The 20,263-nt window shown below is 34.0% G+C and overlaps 2 protein-coding genes across 5 annotated transcripts; both read right to left on the minus strand.

The window, feature by feature from the left end:
• Nucleotides 1–1,960: 1,960 nt before the first annotated feature.
• Nucleotides 1,961–14,939, minus strand: LOC140877475 (putative acyl-activating enzyme 19). 4 transcript variants are annotated; one of them, XM_073281010.1, is made up of 17 exons: nucleotides 14,608–14,939; nucleotides 13,333–13,809; nucleotides 12,994–13,190; nucleotides 12,469–12,546; nucleotides 11,111–11,830; nucleotides 9,340–9,977; nucleotides 8,394–8,469; nucleotides 8,229–8,315; nucleotides 6,975–7,018; nucleotides 6,094–6,202; nucleotides 5,485–5,544; nucleotides 4,802–4,886; nucleotides 4,241–4,305; nucleotides 4,032–4,091; nucleotides 3,494–3,538; nucleotides 3,108–3,217; nucleotides 1,961–3,024 (listed from the first exon to the last, which is right to left on the minus strand). In XM_073281010.1, exons 1-17 carry the CDS (start codon nucleotides 14,912–14,914, stop codon nucleotides 2,796–2,798), a joined length of 3,387 nt encoding a protein of 1,128 aa, XP_073137111.1. In that variant the 5' UTR covers nucleotides 14,915–14,939; the 3' UTR covers nucleotides 1,961–2,795. The 4 variants fall into 4 exon arrangements, 3 of the variants coding, with proteins under 3 accessions (XP_073137111.1, XP_073137110.1, XP_073137112.1); XM_073281009.1 differs by having other exon boundaries at nucleotides 12,343–12,546; XM_073281011.1 differs by lacking the exon at nucleotides 14,608–14,939 and adding an exon at nucleotides 14,424–14,595 and having other exon boundaries at nucleotides 12,343–12,546.
• A 596-nt stretch (nucleotides 14,940–15,535) lies between these two features.
• LOC140884106 (RING-H2 finger protein ATL52) lies at nucleotides 15,536–16,867 on the minus strand. The gene has a single exon (XM_073290776.1). The coding sequence runs from the start codon at nucleotides 16,688–16,690 to the stop codon at nucleotides 15,710–15,712; it is 981 nt and encodes a 326-aa protein (XP_073146877.1). The 5' UTR covers nucleotides 16,691–16,867; the 3' UTR covers nucleotides 15,536–15,709.
• Between the last annotated feature and the right edge of the window lie 3,396 nt (nucleotides 16,868–20,263).

The raw sequence follows: 20,263 nt of genomic DNA on the forward strand, positions 1-20,263 counted from the left end.
CAAATTACAAAATATTTTATATCATAAATTATCTTTAAATATCATCATATTATTGTGACAGATTTTATTTTAAAATATCTCAAATAATTTATGTCACTAATTTTTCTTTTTTAAAAATATGTCACCAAAAATTATTATTATAATCACGAACTAATATTATTATTTCTTAATGATATTATATTATATTCAAATGTATAATAATAATATATTAGTTAGCATCATAAATTTTTTATTAAAAAAGTTAGATTTTGTGATATTGATTACCAATTAAATCAAATGAGTTTAATTTAATTTTTGAATAAAAAATATTTTCATTTGGAACTTTATCAAAATTTTTGTTCCATTTTTAAATTTTTTTAATGAATTGAAAAGAAATAAAAAAATTAATTTTAAAATTAAAAATAAAAATAAAAATTAGATAATTCAATCTGGTAATTATAAGTATAATGTTATTTTGATGATTAATTTGATTAATTACATGAACTTTTGGTAAAACTTTTTTTTTTTTTTACTAAACTTTTGGTAAAACTTAAGATACATACAAATATAAACATATTAAAAATTTAAACTTACAGTAAAATCATATAAAATATGATTACATGTACTACTAAATTAAAATATCAAAAAAAAAATCTATAATAATAAGTCTAATAGTTAATATGGAAAAATATAAGTTTAGATTTTCAATGATGAATCAAAGTTTTGTATGTAAAAAAATATTTATATATAAAAAAAGATATATGTGAGGGTCTATTGTCAACTAATGGAATAAAAATGTAAAATAGAGTGTTATTAACATTTTTTGAAGTGTAAATAACATTCCTCTATATTATTATGTTTTGATTATTCTCATAGTAAAGACAATTATTACACTATCAACCCATTAAAAATAGGAATTCGTTGGAAAAAAAAAAAAAGAAAAAAAGAGGGTGATTCCATGACGAGGACAACAGGTAACCGCGAATCACATTATCGATGTGCAAGCAGCACCACCTTCTAACCAAGGACGGGGAACAACTCTGGAAATCTTACGAGAGGCATCGGTATTTTATTTTTAAGGGATCAAACGCCGGACAAAGAACCCGTTTCTTTGATTGTTTCGGATAACCGAGTTCGTTTAGGGTTTAATCAAACGTAATAATTTCCAGCCCCACACCCTCCTATTAGTGTACCCTACCATTTTGTTATTTGTTCTATTTAAATCGCTAATATTTTACTGAGGAAGTGATGTGGGACAGCGTGCTGTGTTTACCTTTTAGTTCAGAATCTCGATATTACATCGACTAATAGTTTCATAGCACGTTTGTTGTGTTTCTTTATTTATTACATATATATTTTTATTAAAATAAATTTTATGGTAGTATACAATTTGTAATACGCGATTTTAATCATAAGCAAGATATTGTTAAGGCCCTGGAAAGTTCAACCAAATTCTAAATATTTGGAGTATCATGGTTTCGTTTCAATTCAGTTATATTTTGGATCCACGTTAGTTGAAATTCACTCCCTTAAAAGTTAAAGATTAAGAAAATAAAATAATGACGCAGTTTCAAGTCAATCATATTATTAAAGTCATTGATATCGTTTGGTATCATGGATAAGATGTACGATAAATGAATAAAAACATGATAAAATGTGGATAAGCAAGACATAAATATGAATAATATATTGTTTTGTATGTTCTTTATTTTGTAAGATTATTGCGTTTGTTCTCTTAATTACCATTGTCAATTTCACACAATTTCACTTATATGACACTCATCCTCCACTAATATCATGAGTTAAGAGGTATTTGTCATCAAACTTACATCTAATGTTATATCGGGCCATGAGATATCATTGGATTAGCATGAAGAAACATGAGATGAGTAAAAATTTGTATCTCATTCCACTTTTATCTCATGTACCAAACGTGTACCAATTGATTGAGTTTAATTATTAAATGATTGCAGTGTGAAATAATATGATGTTATATAATTTTTAGGAATTCGGACACAACCATTTTCAGTTCCCATATGCTTGTAGTACAATCCAACCATGATTCTAATAAAAGATCAAACTAGTGTTTCAAACGAATAGAGACAAAATAGAGATCTCATATCTAATCTTTCAGAAGGCACTCTCCACAGGAGCATTTGATCTGTTAAATGATTAAAAATCGAATTTCATATATAAATTCCTATGTTTGTCACCTCACTTCTGACCATATTTCAGCTGATAAAGTAGTAGCTTGCTTGCCCAGATTGTTGCACCTTTCCATGCACATAGATACGAGGGATGTCTAGACCCCTGACCGGGATTGTCCGCAAAGTATAGTTCAGACGCCGCGTCCTGGAAAAATACCAGGCCCAGAATTGAAGTTAAACAGAATGTAGTTGTAAAAATGAAGAATATTTATGCTGTAAGATCTCTTCTGCGTCAAGTATTTTCCTTGAAAGTCGTATACTTGCCATTACACAAATTTCCAGGATGAGAGAAAGATGTCATTTGGTCTGAGAATCTTTCTATCATACCCACGGTTCACAAACCATTCGATTCACTTGCCCTTTTTCCCCTTGAGAAATGCAGCTTCTTGGCTGCATTATTGCCGTATCAGCCCCATCCTCCGTTCGAAATAGCATTTCAATCTCATGTTCAACGTGTGTAGATGAATGACTTGTATCATAAGAAATACATGCATTCATCTGAACACACGGAACATAAATCGGAACATTGTGCAATGGGAGATATCAAGTGCCATAGGAGGAGCACCTCACGAAGTCACGGTATTGAAGGCGGAGATTTTGACCTTGTGTTCAGTTGATCGTTTCCACGTCGAGTTTAATACAGTACACATGGTCATCTCTGCAACCTACGAAAATTCTACCACCAATCATCACTGGGGAAGAGAAGATCTCTCCCTCAAGGTCCAATCGAGCAAATTCATGAATCACATCCTTCTGATTTCGATTTGAATCCCCAAGAGCATTCAAGTCAATGCGTAGCACATGGATACAACCAGAGCTGTCACAGACGCAGATTAGACTGAAAAGAAGAGGAACAGCTGTTTTGAGATTTTTCTTGATAGGGAGAAAGGTCTGACATTTTAACTTAAAAGTTTCTTTTACCATTCAGACACAGTGGAGACATCAGTCATCAATTGCAAGTCCTCGTCTGCGCAAGGAGATGAAGAAATCGGTCGCCCAATGTTATGCTTCCACATTAAATTACCTGTTTCCTGAATTGATACGTAAGTTGCAATAAATGTTCAGGATATTGAAGCATATCTAATCGTTTAATCTTTCCAAAAATCAACAGTAAATATAATAAGAATGAAGCTCGGTAAATCAAAGTTCAAAGCTTTAATAATACTAAATAGGCTGCTGATATAAATTTTAGAACTGTTTCTTTCTAAAATGGACCACCGTAATATCAGTATAGATAATGGTGGTTTAAGAAAAAGTGGTGACCTAATATGGTGCAGCCATAATAATCCCTAGAATAATGATCTCACCATTTCAAAGGAATAAATGCTTCCATCTCTAGAAGATACAAGAACCTGCAAATAGATACAAGACAACTGACTTCATAACAGAACCCCAATCACATAACGCAATATCGACTACAATGTTCAACATTATGCACTCAAAGTAAAGGTTACTGCATATAAATGGCACTTCCACAATAACAATCACTAGCGTCTGTAGTAAAAATATAGAGGTAATGCCAATCACAAGTTGCAAGACTCGTATTAACAAACGGGAGAGTAATTATGTTTAGAGTTCACATGTAAAACCAAGCATGGAAAAAATAGTATCAGGAAAAGAATATTTTGATATTACAATATAGTTTTATACCTATCATCAATGGTTTAAATATGATACCATTTTGCAAGCTAGACTTGGACAAAAAATGGTCCAGATTGCGGCTAAATTTAATTAATCATATATTCATATTTATTCCATAAAGTTCCTTGCACATTATATTTCCGAAAGAGCGTTTTAGCATTAAATTTCCAAAACTTATTAAGAGCTTCATTCATAGAATTTTACCTGAGAAGGTAATGCCTTGGATATGCATGGTGCAGCAAAAATTGGCCCACCAGTTCTTGCCTGTTGCAGAAGCAAGGGGAAAAATGAAAGTGGTGCTGGAAAGATTGAAGATAGAATGAGGGAAAGGCATTGCAGGAACCAATTATCACATTACAAACTATTAGACAATCACACAATTACAGGTATCAATAAGCAGAGAAGTGACGAACCTTCCAAGTGATGGATCCAAAAGTAGTAAGGACAACAACAGCTCCATCCACCATGCAACAAATGACTGCAAAACAATAAGCACTAGAAGACATGAACAAAGACATCTAAAAAAAGAGAGAATGCAAGTCATCCAATGTAACTTATCTTTTCCTGTTTGTAAAAGTGTCACTGATCCAATGTCTTTCATTCTTTTTTACTTTTTGCACCAATATACTCCTAATTTACTAGAGTTTGTCATCCCAATGAGTAAAACATTGCCTAGCTCAATGACAATTGTGCGTTAACATATAGTAATAGCATTGATAAGGTCCAAAGTTGTGTGATGAAATTACTGCCCTTCCGGGTCTTATTAAGTAGTAGAATATTAAGCATTAGATAAGAAGAAGAGAAGGAACTATATGCCAGCAATTACAACTCTGTGGATGTGTAGATTGATATTCAATGGGCATAAGCTTTCCTCAAAATAAATAAATACATCCATGCACAGTATGCAACGCAGAAGTGGTTGAATAGATCATAAATCACTGCAAATGTATAATTTAAATGAAATGCACGCTGACCATTTCCATTAGAAGAAATTACGGAAAGAGAACCAAAAATAGGTGCTCCCAAATCTTGTTTCCACAGCTTCTTAAACGGAAGAACCTGTAAAACATACAACCCACCTGTAAGAAAAGAGATTAAATTTCAAAGAAAAGAAAATGAAAGATAAACTACAACTAGTCCTCGTAGATTTTTAAATGATGGGGGTTTTGTTGGAGGTAATACAATATTGAAATTTGGCACAGCAGTAGCGAAATAGAATATATTAAAACTATAAACTAAAGCCAAAAGGCGAATTCTTCTGCAAAAATAGACAAACTTACCTTCGCTAAGTCTGAAGGGGTACATAAAAATGTAATTGCTACCTATGCAAAGCATTAACCAATTATACAGAAAATAACCAGATTTAAAATTTTTCTATGTCTAAACCAATATGCTTAACTTCCACATATCAACTCATCAGTAGCCTAATCCAATGCAACACATACAACAGAGCAAACCAGATCTAACACTTTTCTCTACCCAAATCAATACGTATCACTTCCACACAACCTCATCAGCATCATAACCCAATGCAACATGTGCAACAACAACGTTCTACTTAGTAAAAGGTCAACATATTTTTCTCATTCAATTTGATGATTGTGGAAACAAAACATGAGTATCAGAAATCAAAAGCCAACAGTTACATTTCAAAAACCTGTATGGTCAATGCTGTTACATGGCCACTGGTTGCTGCCACAAAAAGCTTCCGTTGCATCTGCAAAACCAATAGAAGGGTTGACAGCTTTTAAGCAAGTAGGGATAGAGATACACAAGAAATGATCATCTACTGAGGAAGTACAGACAATATTTCTAATATTCAGAAAATATAATACACATAGTTATTGAAGGCAGTGAGGCACTAGACGCGGTTGCTCAGAGCATCAGAGAGGGGCACATGGCAAAGCTCAACTCATCGAGTTGAGGCTGACTAAGGCATAACGTTTAATTCAAATATATGAATAAAATTCTATCTGGTCTCCTATAAACACATGCAAATCACATAGCAGTATAAAATATATTTTCGTTAGTACAGGAATAAATATCAATAACAATTACATTGCATTTATCTTGAATTCAAATCTTTAACATACACTGCACTAGGAACTTTGAGACATGACCAACATGACCCAAGGCACATGCTCCACAAAAGGAACGGGAGTGCCTCGGCAAGTGCCTTCTGCACCGTTAACAACTATGCATGCATAGAGTACTAAGAACTTGTCAGAATACATGAAGAATACCACATGAGAATTATATAACCTACCTCATCAATAGCAGGGGAACCAAATATACTGCCACCACATTGAAGTTTGTAAATACATTGGTAACTTTTGTAATCGAGGGCATAGAGATTATGATCATAGGATCCACACCTGTAGAAATTTGATAACCACACAAAGACAAAAGAGTTCAGAGACTACAAAATATGGTGCCCAAATGCTCAACTATAGTTTCTGTTTCCAATAAACCTCCGAAAATGCAGCATAGGTGAATGTCTGAGTTCATCGCCCTCGAGAAAACAGCATCAAATTCATTTCCTCCGGTACGTGGCGAAATTATAAACTCACTGAATTTTTACATGCATACTTGACAAATTTACTGCTATTGGAAAACAGCAAAAAAATTTCTAATGGTTTCCGATGCTTGGAAAATCATCACCTTGCGATACAGTTTTCAGATATACTTTAAGAAACTAGAAGATTTCGGAAGCTGAAAAGACATTGTCAGACGACAGCACACAAAGTAACTATGAACAAAATAATATAAAAACTCTCAAATATAAAAGCTAATCAAACTTCCAGCATTAAAGTAAAAAAAAGACATTCATTATTTTGGCTCCAACATGTTGTGAAACTGAAAGCAATAATACTATGCACCAAGACTCTAATATGTGCTTTAATAAATGGATGGTTACATCTCAAGAGTCCTTGATACGGGCTTCAGGAGATGGATAGTTACACATCACAACGTATGAAGTGAGGTGCACAGTGCTACATCAACATGGAACTTGAAGTACAAGAAATACGCTGATGCACGAAACAGCATGCCTCGCATTTAAAAAATATATTTTCTGATTGGTGCAAAAAAGAAATTTATTTATTAAAAAAAGATATTTAATCAATGAAAATTGGGGTAAAATATTACCAGACCAGATTGCTGCATTTATCAACCAATGGTTGAGATTTGACCTACAAAAAGGAGAGAAAAATCAACACCAAGAAAACGTTAAGAGGAATTAAAGAAATTTGCTCACTGATAACAAGAGGATATGTCAATCAGAAACAATTAAAACAATTCAATATTATCAATGTGGCATAATGCAGTTACTCAACAAACGATGTACTGCAAGTGGTTAATCCTAGCATCTAGCAAGCAAATGAACAATGTGTGGAGAACCATGATTATTTTTCCAGCAGCTAAATATTTGTTTCCACAACTTAACATCAACTTGTGATTACCTGAACAATGAAGAGGATATCAAATCCAAAATTTCAAGTCACGTTAGGATATGTAGTTGAAGAGGACTACAACCACGAGGCATGTATGTGGTAACCATCTAGAGGAGCTAAATTAATGAAGTGATGAGTACTCACCACACCAAAAAGAATGAAAAAGGAACATTAATTAAAGATAAAAACCCGATACTTAAATCCATTACCATGCTATGCATGACTGTTCAATTAACCACACAAGTTTCTTTGATTTGTCTGCAACAACACTTGAGCACATAATAGTACATCCTCGAGGAATGTAAAAGGTGAAGAACAAACATTGCATGATATGACGTTTAAGTTGTGAAATCGGATAATTCAAGAAATTAAAATAACAAATGAAATATACATGAACAGTATGCTGTCATATTTAATTCGAGGAAACCCTCTCTCTGTAGACTTTTTTTTAAATAAGAAAGGAAGATATATTAATATGGAAAGTCATTCTCTGTAGACTGTAAGGTTAAAAGGGAAAAACATTGTACAAAGAAGAAAGCCAAGCTCACACGAGGTACACTGCATTGTCCTTTTCATTCTTTGCTCAATGAACATGTGAGTATCTATATTTTTAGCTATGTTTCTCCAAATCCTATTGGGATGAAACCCTCCCTTCTTCTTAGTTACGTCCAGTTAGAGTTATGCAGGATCCCTTCAAATAAGAAATTATATATTTGACAGCAAAATGATTATTAGAGTTGTGGGGTGGCACAGTAAGTGAGTAGTTTTTTACTTATTCTCTCCTAGGGATTAGAGTAACAGACCATTAGTCCATTCTCATCAACTTTAGGATATCTAAATTACTCTGTTGCAAATTTAACCATTCTGAATAAACTATGCATCACAATAACAATTGTAATTATTTAATTAAAGCATAAAAGTAACGAATGAAGCTTCGAAATCGCAAAACCTCGCCCGAAGTTTGAAACTTCCAGCAGATGCTTCCGTTTAAATAATCAAGGAAATATATTTTCCCCTCATAGCATCCAACTACAACCTGAAAAACACTCAGGCTGGCTCAGGGCATGCTTTAGATAATGACATTGAATTATAAAAGTTGAGAGAGAGAAAAAACCTGAGAAAAATCATCTAGAATTTCAGCAGAGCATTCTACTCGTCCATGTAGTTTAGTCTCCCAGCATACATTTCCACTAAAGATGTAACAGTATCAACATATCATACTGAAATTTTATTCGGATACATTATTCGGCAAAAACTATCAGTAATGATGCTCAAAAAGTATGAGATGGGATGAACCAGCTTTTTTTTTTTTAATAAGAAACTCAAATATAATACATAAAAATATGTAAGATAATTACAAGTGTGAACCAGAGGTCAACAGACTACGAAGAGCTAACAACTCCAAAAGATAACTCATAAAATAATGCTCCAATCCCTATACACATCTGACACCGAAAAAGACTTAAATTCCGCAGATGAGATGAACCAGTTAGCACTCACAAGATACATAAAAAGAAGTTAACATAAGGAAGAATTAATTTTAGGTATCCTTCCAAGGATCTTTGAGATGGCAATCCATGGAAATACAAATCACACATCATAATTTTTTGCGGCATTTTCCTAATTCAGGGACAACCATACAAATTTTCAGTTCACTTTGAGATAATGAAAATGGAAGCTCCGTGTAACCAAGTTAATTGTACCAGCCGATGCTGAATAGATCGCACCACAAACAATCAAGCAACAACTAGAGACAGTAACAAATATATCATAGAAGCAACAGTTATATTTATGAAAAAGCCAAGCCAGGGAATTTCTGTTTAGATTAAATAACAAAATAAATACAATATCATAACAGAAAATACTGTTCCATCAATAATCTACGATAGTAATGACCCACACATCATCAAAATAGTACACATTATATTTTCCAAAACAAGAAATGGAAAAGGCATAAGAATTTGGGTACCTGAATAGGAGTTTAAATGACAAGAAATTGCATGAGTAGTTACTATTTTAAGATTCTAAAAGTTCTATCAGAGGTCAAAAATCAATCATACCTTTTGGCATCTAAACAAACAAACTTGTGTGAGTGAGATCCTATAAAAACGCGCACATCATTCCCTAAGAAGACGACAAGAGGTGATGCGTCAACACAAGAATCAATGCAAGATTTCCATAGTTCTTGCAGAAATCCTTTTCTGTATTTTACTAGCCAAGATGAATAGCATAAACAATGTCCCTCAAGATGCCCTCCATGCGAGCCTTTGTTGCATCGACTGAAAGAACAATTTCTGTGCACCGGAGGATCGAGATTCCAAAAATCATTATCACTAGGACTTCCCTCTTTTGTCGCCTTTAAGTGTTTGGAGGGATTGTGAGTGTCACCATCACTATCAGACCATAATAACCTTGCACGAGGCTTGCTTCCTCGGTAACTGGAAACCCTATAATTTGAGAGAGGCATGTTTCCATGTAGTTCACTCAAGCCTACTCCTGAATCAGAATTGATTCTTAAAGCATCGTTGGAGGAAAATAGAGCCATTTGAAGCTTTAGTGGAGTGGGAAAGGTATACAACAACTTCATATGGATTCCCAATTTGAAAGATGCGTATGCTGCAGACATAGAATTACCACCCATATCAAAAAAATTATCGTCAACTGCAATCTTCTCAACCATTAATGCGTCAGAAAAGACCTGATCAATATAACAAAAGGCAAAAAAAATAAACTCATTAAAAAAGTGAAGCCAACATCATCTGACAAGGATGAAAAAAGTCAAACTTAGTACACAGCTATACAGACTGCAACAGACACGTCGCAGTTTAAGAAAACGGAAAACACGGAGAAACACCTTGCTCAAGTGGTGCAGGCAAGAATATGAAATGCTATGGAGATGTAAAGTTCTGATAAGTATATTTACCATGGGCAAGCAAGCATCATCAGGTCCTATGATATCGCATATTTATGCTTCTAGATATATATTGCTCCAGAGGATTTAAACTCCAAACCAAAAACAGAGACTAAAGACGGAGGCGTATTTTTGCAACTGAAAAAAGCATATGTAATTTTACAGGGAAGTGGCATATCTTTTAGTTGTGAACAACTATAGTTTTTGTAGAGTTTAGTAGCACTTATCACTCAGTGTAAGTTTATAAACAGAAACCAAAAACAAGTAACTGACATTCCTGGAAAAATGAAACCAAAAACAAGTGACTGACATTCCTGGAAAAATGAAACCAAAAACAAGCAACATATGTTCCTGGAAAAAAAAAATCTCAAAGACATAGTACACAATAATAATATCATTTTCATGCAAATATTTTCATTGCAGAACTGAGCGACCATTGATATCACTATATCAGACAGATCACAGATGTTGGAGCTTCCAGAACTAATGTCGATTGTACTGCTTGCTGACCCTACCGATTGTATTCCTCTCCTCCTTAATTTAACTAGACATTCTTTTGAACCCAGAGAAAAAAAACCGCAAAAATTTCACTCAACATTGACAAGAAGTGAACCAAAAAAGTAGTTGCAAAACCATTTCAATAGAGCACAAAAGGCCAATGAACAGCTGTGCATCATTGATTATAACTCTTTTTTTTTCTTGATCAGAGAACTTAAAAAGCACACTACCTATATCTGAAAAAAGCAGACGCAAGTTCAAGTTCAAAACCCATCTATTATTAGTAAAGATATGTAAATTGTACATAACTCCAAAAGCTGTGTGGTCACTCACATGCATCACCTAACAAAGTCAACTCTTTAAAGCTTTTAGACAGTAATTGCAACAATATGGTGAAATTTCTCATAGGTCTGAAAGAAAACCTTTTGAATAACACCAATGAGGTCACCAGAAAGAATTTCTTCCACGTTATTCTTTATACGTACGACCGATTGAGTTGAAGCTGCTAATGAAGAATAATCAACTTTCCCTGAGGATGTCAAAGGTAATGATCTGGTGAACAAGATTGAACTTGGTATCATCATTTGTGGAAGCTTGCTCATCATCCAATTCCTTATAGAAGATTTGAGTTCTTCAGTTTCCTCGATCATTTGCTTTAACAGTAAATATGCTTCAAGAAGTAGGATTTCCCCATCGACATCATGGCATATCACTGCAGCATCAACGACATCTGGATGATCTCTAAATGAACCCTCTATTTCCTCAAGAGCAACACGTTGCCCATTAACCTTTATCGTGCGATCTTTTCTCCCAAGGAAAACTAAGTCCCCGCTTGGAAGTTTTTTGGCAAAATCGCCTGTTTTAAAGAAAAGCTGATTTCGAGACCGATCACCAGGACACTGAACATCACAGTGTAAAGGCAATTCCATGTGTTCCAAAGGCATAATATAAGGATATTTGTAGTAACCCGCTGCAATGCATGGTCCACCAACATATATCTCACCTTCAATTGGGGCATCTTCTCCAACAAGTACCACTTCACAGTTTGACAAGGGCAACCCAATTGGAATAGTTGCTAGCACTTCATTCTGCATAACCAGTGCCAGTCTCTTGCAATCAAAATAAGTGCAGTCCCCAGTTACCTTAACATCAAACATATTAACAATGCTCATTCAGCAATAAGCTTTCAGATGCTCAAATAAAGTAAATAAAAAAAAAAAGAGAGCCAACATCGGAGATAGTGCAGCATGTTTTGGAGGTCAACAATGAGCTACTATTCAATAAAACAATTGGAAGACAATGCATTCTTAAATCTAGCCGTTTACAACAATTTATTTCCGTGGCAACGCTTGGACAACTGCTGGTGCAAAGCATGCTTGAAAAAGCTTTGAGTTCAAATGTTAAAGCACTGTGTGTACCCTGCCTATGGTGGCACGCAAGTGATGTAGACTAAGTCAAACAGGTACCCGTGAAAAGAATTAACTCAATTAAGTGGGAGAATATGAGCTATTTCAAAAAAAAACTTTCAGGGAATTATTAAAACTCATGTTTATATTCTCATAATTCAACATTCTCCTTAAAGCTTGTCGTTTCACAGGATTAAACTGATTTCAATTAAACAGCATGCTCAAATAGAATGTTTAAGTTGTCTAACCTCTGTGCTTCCATATAAATTCAAAATCGAGGTCTGCGGTAACAATTTCATAAGTATCTCACATAAGGACACGTGAAAAACTTCACCGCTTAGTATCAATAACTTCAAAGAATTTTGAATCATTACATAATGAGGACTTTGCAGATCAGGAAGGATTGCCCTTATTAAAGAAGGCACTGCCACAAGCTTGTTGATAAAGTATCCCTGAAAGAAAACCATAATAAATCACTATGGACTTTGACACGAAAAAAAAAATGTGTGCCGTATTTTATATCACTACTCACTAGTGTGATGAGACCAAAGTGAAATTCCAACATTCAAATCTCAATTATCGTTAGTCCAATTATATATTGCACGGTCAGAAAAAGGACACTAAACTTATTGGAGCATAATGCAAGTTTTTTTCTTTTTTTTTGCAGAGATAACATCAGACATAATGACATTGGCATCGATGTATGAATGGCATTGGCGCTAAAACTTTTGAGAAACATAATGCAAATTTTTTTCTTCTCTTGCAGAGATAACGCATGGCCTTTACAGGAATCCACTCAGTGATCAAAATGAAAATAGAAATGAGTGATCAAATTCGTTCTCACCCATTCCAAGCAAAAAGTTACAAAACAAACTATAGTCTTATATTTTCTCATGTACCTGTAAAAAATCAATGACATAAAGTATATTTTCTTTTAGCTGATTGAAAGGAGGTGTCACCAACATACAGTTAGCAAGTATGGCTCCAAGAAACTCTGACAGATGATCGATGAAGCTTATTGGTGTTTTGAAAAGCACCAAATCTCCTTCTTCTAAAGGATATAGGTCTTGCATCCACAAAAAACGATTCAGAAGGCCTGCAATTTTAAGTTACATGAGAAAACTATCACGTGAATGAAAAGTACAAACATGAATATCTGAAAAGCATGAAATTTTGTTGAAGTCCAGCTTTAATTCACAAATTCAAATTTGGGGTAAGGAAAAAAAGTGAAGGCTCACCTATTTCAGTGCCACATACACCTTTAGGCTTTCCACTTGATCCTGACGTGTACATCAAGTAACAAAACGACCTTAGACATTCACTTTCACATGGCCATGGTAGTAAAGGTGGTTGATACTGCTCTCTCAGGTTTTCCTCCATTGAAGTAGGCAAAATGGGGAAACTCCCATTATCAATGAGCCATTGTACTTTATCAAGCTTGTGACAGTAATCTCCCTGCGTCAAAGATTTGCACCCAATGACAAGCTTGGCTTTTGAAGAAGATATTACTGATATAATCCTTGATTTTGGCCATGCAGGGTCTAAAGGCATGAATGCCTCTCCACATCTCAAGACGGAGAGAATAGCAACAATGTATTCAACAGATGGTTCCATATATATCCCTATTACTTTTGGTGTGTATGAGTTGATAAAAGTGGTAGACCGCTGTATGTTTGGACTTGAATAGTGCAAAAATTCAGAATTCTGAACATCCTCTGTAGGCAAGATATTAATTGCCAAATACAAAAGTCAATAAATTCCTTGTAAACCACCGAAACCGTGTAAAAAACAATATATTTTACCAGTTGTGGAAAATGTTATGCAGTGCACACAACATCTATGACATAAACATATTTATACAAAAAAACAACCTTCAAATCTTTGTTGAACTTCCTCCGCTTATCTCAAACTTATTCACTCATGCTATTTTACTACTAAGACTCATGTAACTTGTGATTAAGAAAAATAATGATCCGTACGTATTCAACCTTTTAACACAATTTTTTGAACTAGCTCTTGGTCAACCTGATTAACTCATGCTATTACTCAAGTCTCAACTACTAATCCATGCATGAGCTAGATGAGATAATTTACTTGCATGCATTAATACACGATACACTACATAAATCACTAAATCTCAACAACTATTTAATTCTAAATAATCATAACACGGATAGCTGTGTTTTACTCCAAAATGAATGGAGATTCGAGACAGTTGAAAAAGAACAATTTCCGGACAATCTTTTTGAAGTCAAAATAACTCTTCATTCAGTAAATAAAAAAGTTCGACCTGGAAATTTCCGCAGACAAGTATAATTTGGTTCCATACCAAACAAAATGTCGAATGCATTCACATTAGCGTTTATAAATAATATCAAGATGAAAAATGTTTTTTTTTCCCGTGTACGAGCTCTCAGCAAAGTATTTTCTCCAGTTCAAACAACCTTCACTGTGTCCAACTAATAACAGAACTCTGGATCAAACACCCATGCAAAACAAAGTGCAATTCCCACCTGAGCAAGGATTAATAAGACCGGGGTCATGGGCACCGTCGAGAATACGACGGAGTCGACAACTGAGATTCTCGACAGCGGATAAGATATCCGAGAAAGTGAAGCACTCGTCGCCGCCGTACACAGGAGGTGGAGAAGACGACGTCGTTTCCGGGAATGCAAATTCTGCATCGCGACGGAAACCACGGGCGATTTCAGCAAAGCCGGAGGCGTGTATGACGGCGATTCTGTCCGGCGTTTTGGAGGCGGCGGCGTGGAACAGGTGAGAAATGCAGCAGGCGGAGGAGTGTTCGGCGGTGGAAGCCATAAGACAGCTGATTTTACTGGAAATGAGAGAGTGATTTTCGCATATTTGGAGGCAATTTGATGGACATTGCAATTTGTATATTTCACAAAAAAAAAAAAAATTAATTTTGTATTAAAAATAATATTTTTCATTTTACTCTTTAAATACATATATAAAATAATTGATTTAGCCTCGATAAGTCTTTTTTTTTTCAGAAAGTTCGCCCAATAAGTTGAGTTAGTCAAATACAGTACAAAATGGAAAGATTTGGAAATTGATTCTTAATTTGACACACATATCAAATGATTTTCTTTTTTCTTTTTTTTTTTTAAGTAATGATTTTCATTTTTACTCGTAAACAACATATCTAATTTGAGGTTTGGAGGTTTTGTCGAAAGATCTCCGACTACTTCTCGTTTTCCACACAATTAATCTTCTAATCTTGAATCCCAATAGGCGACACACGTGGGAAGGATAGATTTTGCTTAGAATCATTGTCCATTTTCGGACGGATCATGTTAGTTATTTCTATTGTAAACAGGGCAAGTGTGGCAATGAGTGCAAGAAATGAACCTTACTATTAAAAAAAAACAAGTATAGTTTATAACCAGATATCTCTTCTGGAAAAGTTGTAAAACAATGTCCACCAAGGGACGGGTGCACGCAAACTAAACAAGTCCCTTCTGTGTCTCTAGATTTTCAACTTTCTGAACACTTGCAAGTTGCAAATCCAAGAAAATGGCTTCACAAGAATTTGTATGAATGCATGAACAATCACCCAACATGGAGTGGCAGAAATCAGAATCCTTGCCTTTGTCATGAACTATGAACATACATTGCACCTGCAGAAATGCACCTCTTCGCATCCACGGGACTCGATTCACTTCCTTCGAAACCGAACCCGTTGGAGGAACCGATACTCTTCCAATGCTGACCACTCCCAAACTCCAAATCTTCGTCGATTTCCTCAATCTTCAGTACATCAGAGATCAACAGGTGTCTCTGGCACGAAAATGTGCCTAAAGAAACCGATCTCCTAAGCTGCTCGATTTCTCGATCACTTCCCATGTTCAAATCCCTCGCTTCTTGATCATTTTGCAGGCTAACCACCACTTGTTCGTGACATTCTTGATCATCCACCACCACCAGCGTCAAGTCATTGGGGCGATGAACCTCGAAACGGCTCGCGTTCCCAGCCGCAGAGGCAGGAGTCCCTGCCTCCGGAGGCGTATTCGGACGAACAACGACCACGACACCGGCACGACACAGGGGGCAACTGGAGTGAGATTTAAGCCATGTGTCGATGCAAGGGAGGTGAAAAGCGTGGCTGCACTTTGGCAAAAGCCTGAGGGACTCGTTCTCTTGGAACTCACTGAGACACACCGCACAATCACTCACTTCCACTGATCCATCGCTCTTCTGATACTTGAAAACTGTTATGTTCTTGATGAGTGATTCATCCAATCCGTTGGGCGGAACCTGGCCCGGATCATTCCCCCCCGCCTCGCCGCGAATCTCGTCCGTCCCCACCACTATGTTGCTGTGATCATCTGATCTTCTCTTGCAGTATCTGGAAAGGATTATGTAGTAGCTCACTAGGAGCAAACCGGTGGCTAAAACGCCGATCACGGCGATGATCAGAGGGGAGAAAGAGCTGCCGGAATCATCGTCGGATGGCGGCGGCGGAGGGAAGATCAAGTAGCAGAACTGTGGGCAGTATATGCTGCAGATTGCCTGTGAACAATCCTGAAAATTGTCGTAGGTTGCCCAAGGATTTGGATTTCCGGCAGAACCCATGATCGAAATCGTTGGTTTTGTAAGATTCTTGGGATCAATGCATGATCTTGATCGAAATATTGGAGGGATTTGGATCAGTTGAAGATTAGAGGAGTCTAAGCTAAGAAGAGCTTTGATGGGAAGGGTGCTAAAGTGAAAGTGAAGGTGAAACTTGCTGTTTCCTTTTCCTTTTTTTTTTTTCTTCTTTTTATTCTTAATATATGCTAAAGACTAAAGTGAATGGTGTGAGTTTCATATATTTTTTTATGAAATCCTAACTCCAAAATTTTTAGTCATCATCTCTTCATTTCTTGTTTTCTATCTTTTTTTTTTCTTTTTTCGTTAGACCGAACGATTGTATATATGTAGTAGAACTTATAATATTGTAAAACATAAATGTACGATACAACGATATTGAATGATGTTCATTAGATTAAAAAAATATTTAATGAGTACCTTTCGAGTTGAGCCATCATTGGTCTATCACCTAAATGTCATCTATCACCTAAATGTCAGCTAAAGTTGTAACATTAATAAGAAAAATAATGTCTTAAAGTATATATATATTTGATTTTTTTAAATTTGTTCAAGTAGAGTCGTGTGGCCCCTCCTCTACTTTTCTATCTTTTGGAGACTCTACTTTAAGCATGTTATTATCTCCAAGAAATGATGGTTTATTGACCAGAATATGGCAGGGTTCGAAATAAATAAATTGAATTTAAATAGAACAATATTATAATTGATGATCACGTAATTTTGTAATTCGTTTATATCTATAAAAATAGGGACCATTGGGGTGTTATTTTTCAATGTGGAAGAAAATGACCACAATAAAATACAAGACCAAATCCAATGCTGGAAATTTCATTTCAATTTAATTTATGATAATGATTATCATAATTATTTTTAAAGTTTTCTCTTGTCTCATTTAATTCGACTTCATTTTCAATTTATAATTTAGATAAATAATTGAATCCTTTAGGATGCACGTTAATCAATTAAATACGGAAATTTGGGACGGAAAAATATCCTCCATCTACAACAATCTTACATCTTTCATTCATGAAATATGAAAATTTAAATTATTTAATTTAAATTATTCAATTGCAAATAATGATTAAAAAATAAATTTTCAACGAGCAGAATTTTTCATTTCAATAAATAAGATAGCCCCCACTTAATTAAATAAAAGTAATATTCATTGAAAAAATAGTTTACTCTACTAATAGACAACTCTAGATTTTTTTTCCCAAGAGACTCATTATTTCGAGAAAAAAATTGGGAGATCACAAAAATATCCCAATGAATTTCCATGAGAATATTAACTGGATTTGATTAATTTCACTTTGAATCAACTTTTTCCCTTCGAATAAACTTTTGTACCTTATTCTCTCAAAATAGGTAAAGATAATTAAAGAAGTGAATTTTTAAAATACCACTATTCATCCGGAGGAAGCACTAAAAATAATAGCATGAGAATACATTGAAATAAATAAAAATTAAGAATAATTATCAGTATAAGTATTCTTTAATAGACGAAAACAATGGAAAAAAATACAATTTTAGTCTTATATATTATTCTCTTACAATGGTGGTACTTTATCTATTCATGCTTCAGTCAGTTGTATTTGCTTTTTAGATTTGCAATTTTAATCATTTATTTTATAATTTTAGTTATTTATCCGATGATTTAGTGTTGAATGTCTAGTGTCATGTTGTGCTCTTATATATATAAAAAAAAGACTAAAATTATTTTTTAAAAAAATTAAAAGATACAAAATTAAGACTAAACAGAAAAAACCAAGACTAAAATTGAAAGATACGAGATCAAGAATAATTGGTCTTAACATGAACAAAAACTCAAGCGAAAAATGGTTAAAATTTTAAACATAAAACTCAAATTTAGATATAAATAATAGGGAAAATTGTTTGTTGGTTATGTATGTGTGTTTTTTTTTTTTTTTGCGATTTCGGTCTATATGTTGTCATATTTATGTTTTATTCCAGTAGCTTTGTTTCTTAAAATATAATTTGTCATTTTTCTGATGTGGAGCTGACATATGTAGTGTCATATCAGTATTTTTGACAAAAAAGATTAACTTGCCAAAAAATCAAAATATACAGGACGAAGCTGAAATCTGAAATCATAAAAGACAAAAATCACAAAATGTCAAAATTAACGAAGCAAGATGGCAATTTTTTCCAAATAATATTTAAGTTGTTTCTTTTGAACCTCAAATTTTGGATATGTCCTACTATATCTCTTTCTATTCTATTAAACTTGAGTGAATGATAATAAATGTATTTGGTATGTTGGCGTGCCACATTTCAAATTTAAACACTATCAATTTATGTTTTTATCTTCGAAGAACATGGTTAATATTGTATCATGAATTTTATTGTTACGTTTATAAGCAAAACAAAATTGTATCATTTATTTTATGTACATGCATCGCGTATGCCACCGCCACTAGTTATATATTAATTGAGAAAGGTCAACAATAAAATACAGAGTACAGTTGAGATTAGTTGATGAAAATATAGAAATGGATAAAGTCGGCAACAACACAATTGATAAAGAACCTAACAGATAAATGTCGTTGGTTGATTACTTTTTCAAGTATTTTCATTTTTTTTCCCGAAATTGTTTGGTTCCTCTTATATGTGACGTTGATGTTATGAATTTTTTTACCCTTTTAGTCCCAAAGGTTGATTTAACTAAAAAAACTTATGGAAAAATTGATAAAATGATTTCGATCCTGAACAATATGGATGACAAAATGTGATCATCTTGTTCGAAAAATTATCTAATTTTGAGACTGAACATGTTATGTGTAAGTTTTTTTCGTTAGATTTTTTGATTGATTGATACTGTAAATTAAAACGTTTAAAACTTACAATCAAACATTCTTTTTGGCATATCATAAACACATAATCGAAATGGTTTTTAGACCTAAAAATATAAATTTTAAATTTTTTATAAAAATAACCAATCATCATCCCATCTAGATCGGCCACTAGTTGCATTGGCCCACTGTATGTCTAAAGCGACGAAACACATTAATTGAATACCAATTTTTGAATCATAAAACCAGTTACCATTGTGGCCCGTGGGATCCATAATACATTATTATTATTATTATTATTATTATTATTATTAGTATTATTAGTAGTAGTAGTAGTTAATAAGTAGGTGGCACCGCCACATGAACCCATCATTGAGAGGAAAAATATTTTTTTTCCAACAAGGAATATAAAAAACTCAAAGATAATAATTATTTGCATACATTATTATGAAATCTTGAAATTGTTAAAAAATTTATGTGTGAAAACATCATCTATTAACTCTTTTTTTTTCTTTTTCAAATATTGAGTATGCACATCCCCAATCTTTCAAATTCTGATCACACACACTCTTGTCAGTACATGTTTTTAAGAGTATGTTTGCTCGAAATTTAAAAACACCCTATAGTTTATATTTTATAATCACCAAAAATTTGTAACAATATCCGAAGTTTAACAAAAGTAGTGAATGAAATTAACCACGTGAAAAACCCAACAATTAACTCTATCCAAATTTTTTTAATTTTTACA

The sequence above is a fragment of the Henckelia pumila genome, chromosome 2, assembly GCF_033568475.1.
Source record: "Henckelia pumila isolate YLH828 chromosome 2, ASM3356847v2, whole genome shotgun sequence".
NCBI classification, from domain to species: domain Eukaryota; kingdom Viridiplantae; phylum Streptophyta; class Magnoliopsida; order Lamiales; family Gesneriaceae; genus Henckelia; species Henckelia pumila.

Excerpts from the sequence above, each read along its gene's own strand:
- LOC140877475 (XM_073281009.1), bottom strand. The coding sequence starts at position 14,914 with ATGGCTTCCACCGCCGAACACTCCTCCGCCTGCTGCATTTCTCACCTG. Across the intron at positions 12,547-12,993 it reads ATGTCATTGATTTTTTACAG|GGATACTTTATCAACAAGCT; the intron begins GTACATGAGAAA and ends GTTTTCTTTCAG. Across the intron at positions 8,470-9,339 it reads GTTTGTTTAGATGCCAAAAG|TGGAAATGTATGCTGGGAGA; the intron begins GTATGATTGATT and ends TTACATCTTTAG.
- LOC140884106 (XM_073290776.1), bottom strand. The coding sequence starts at position 16,690 with ATGGGTTCTGCCGGAAATCCAAATCCTTGGGCAACCTACGACAATTTT.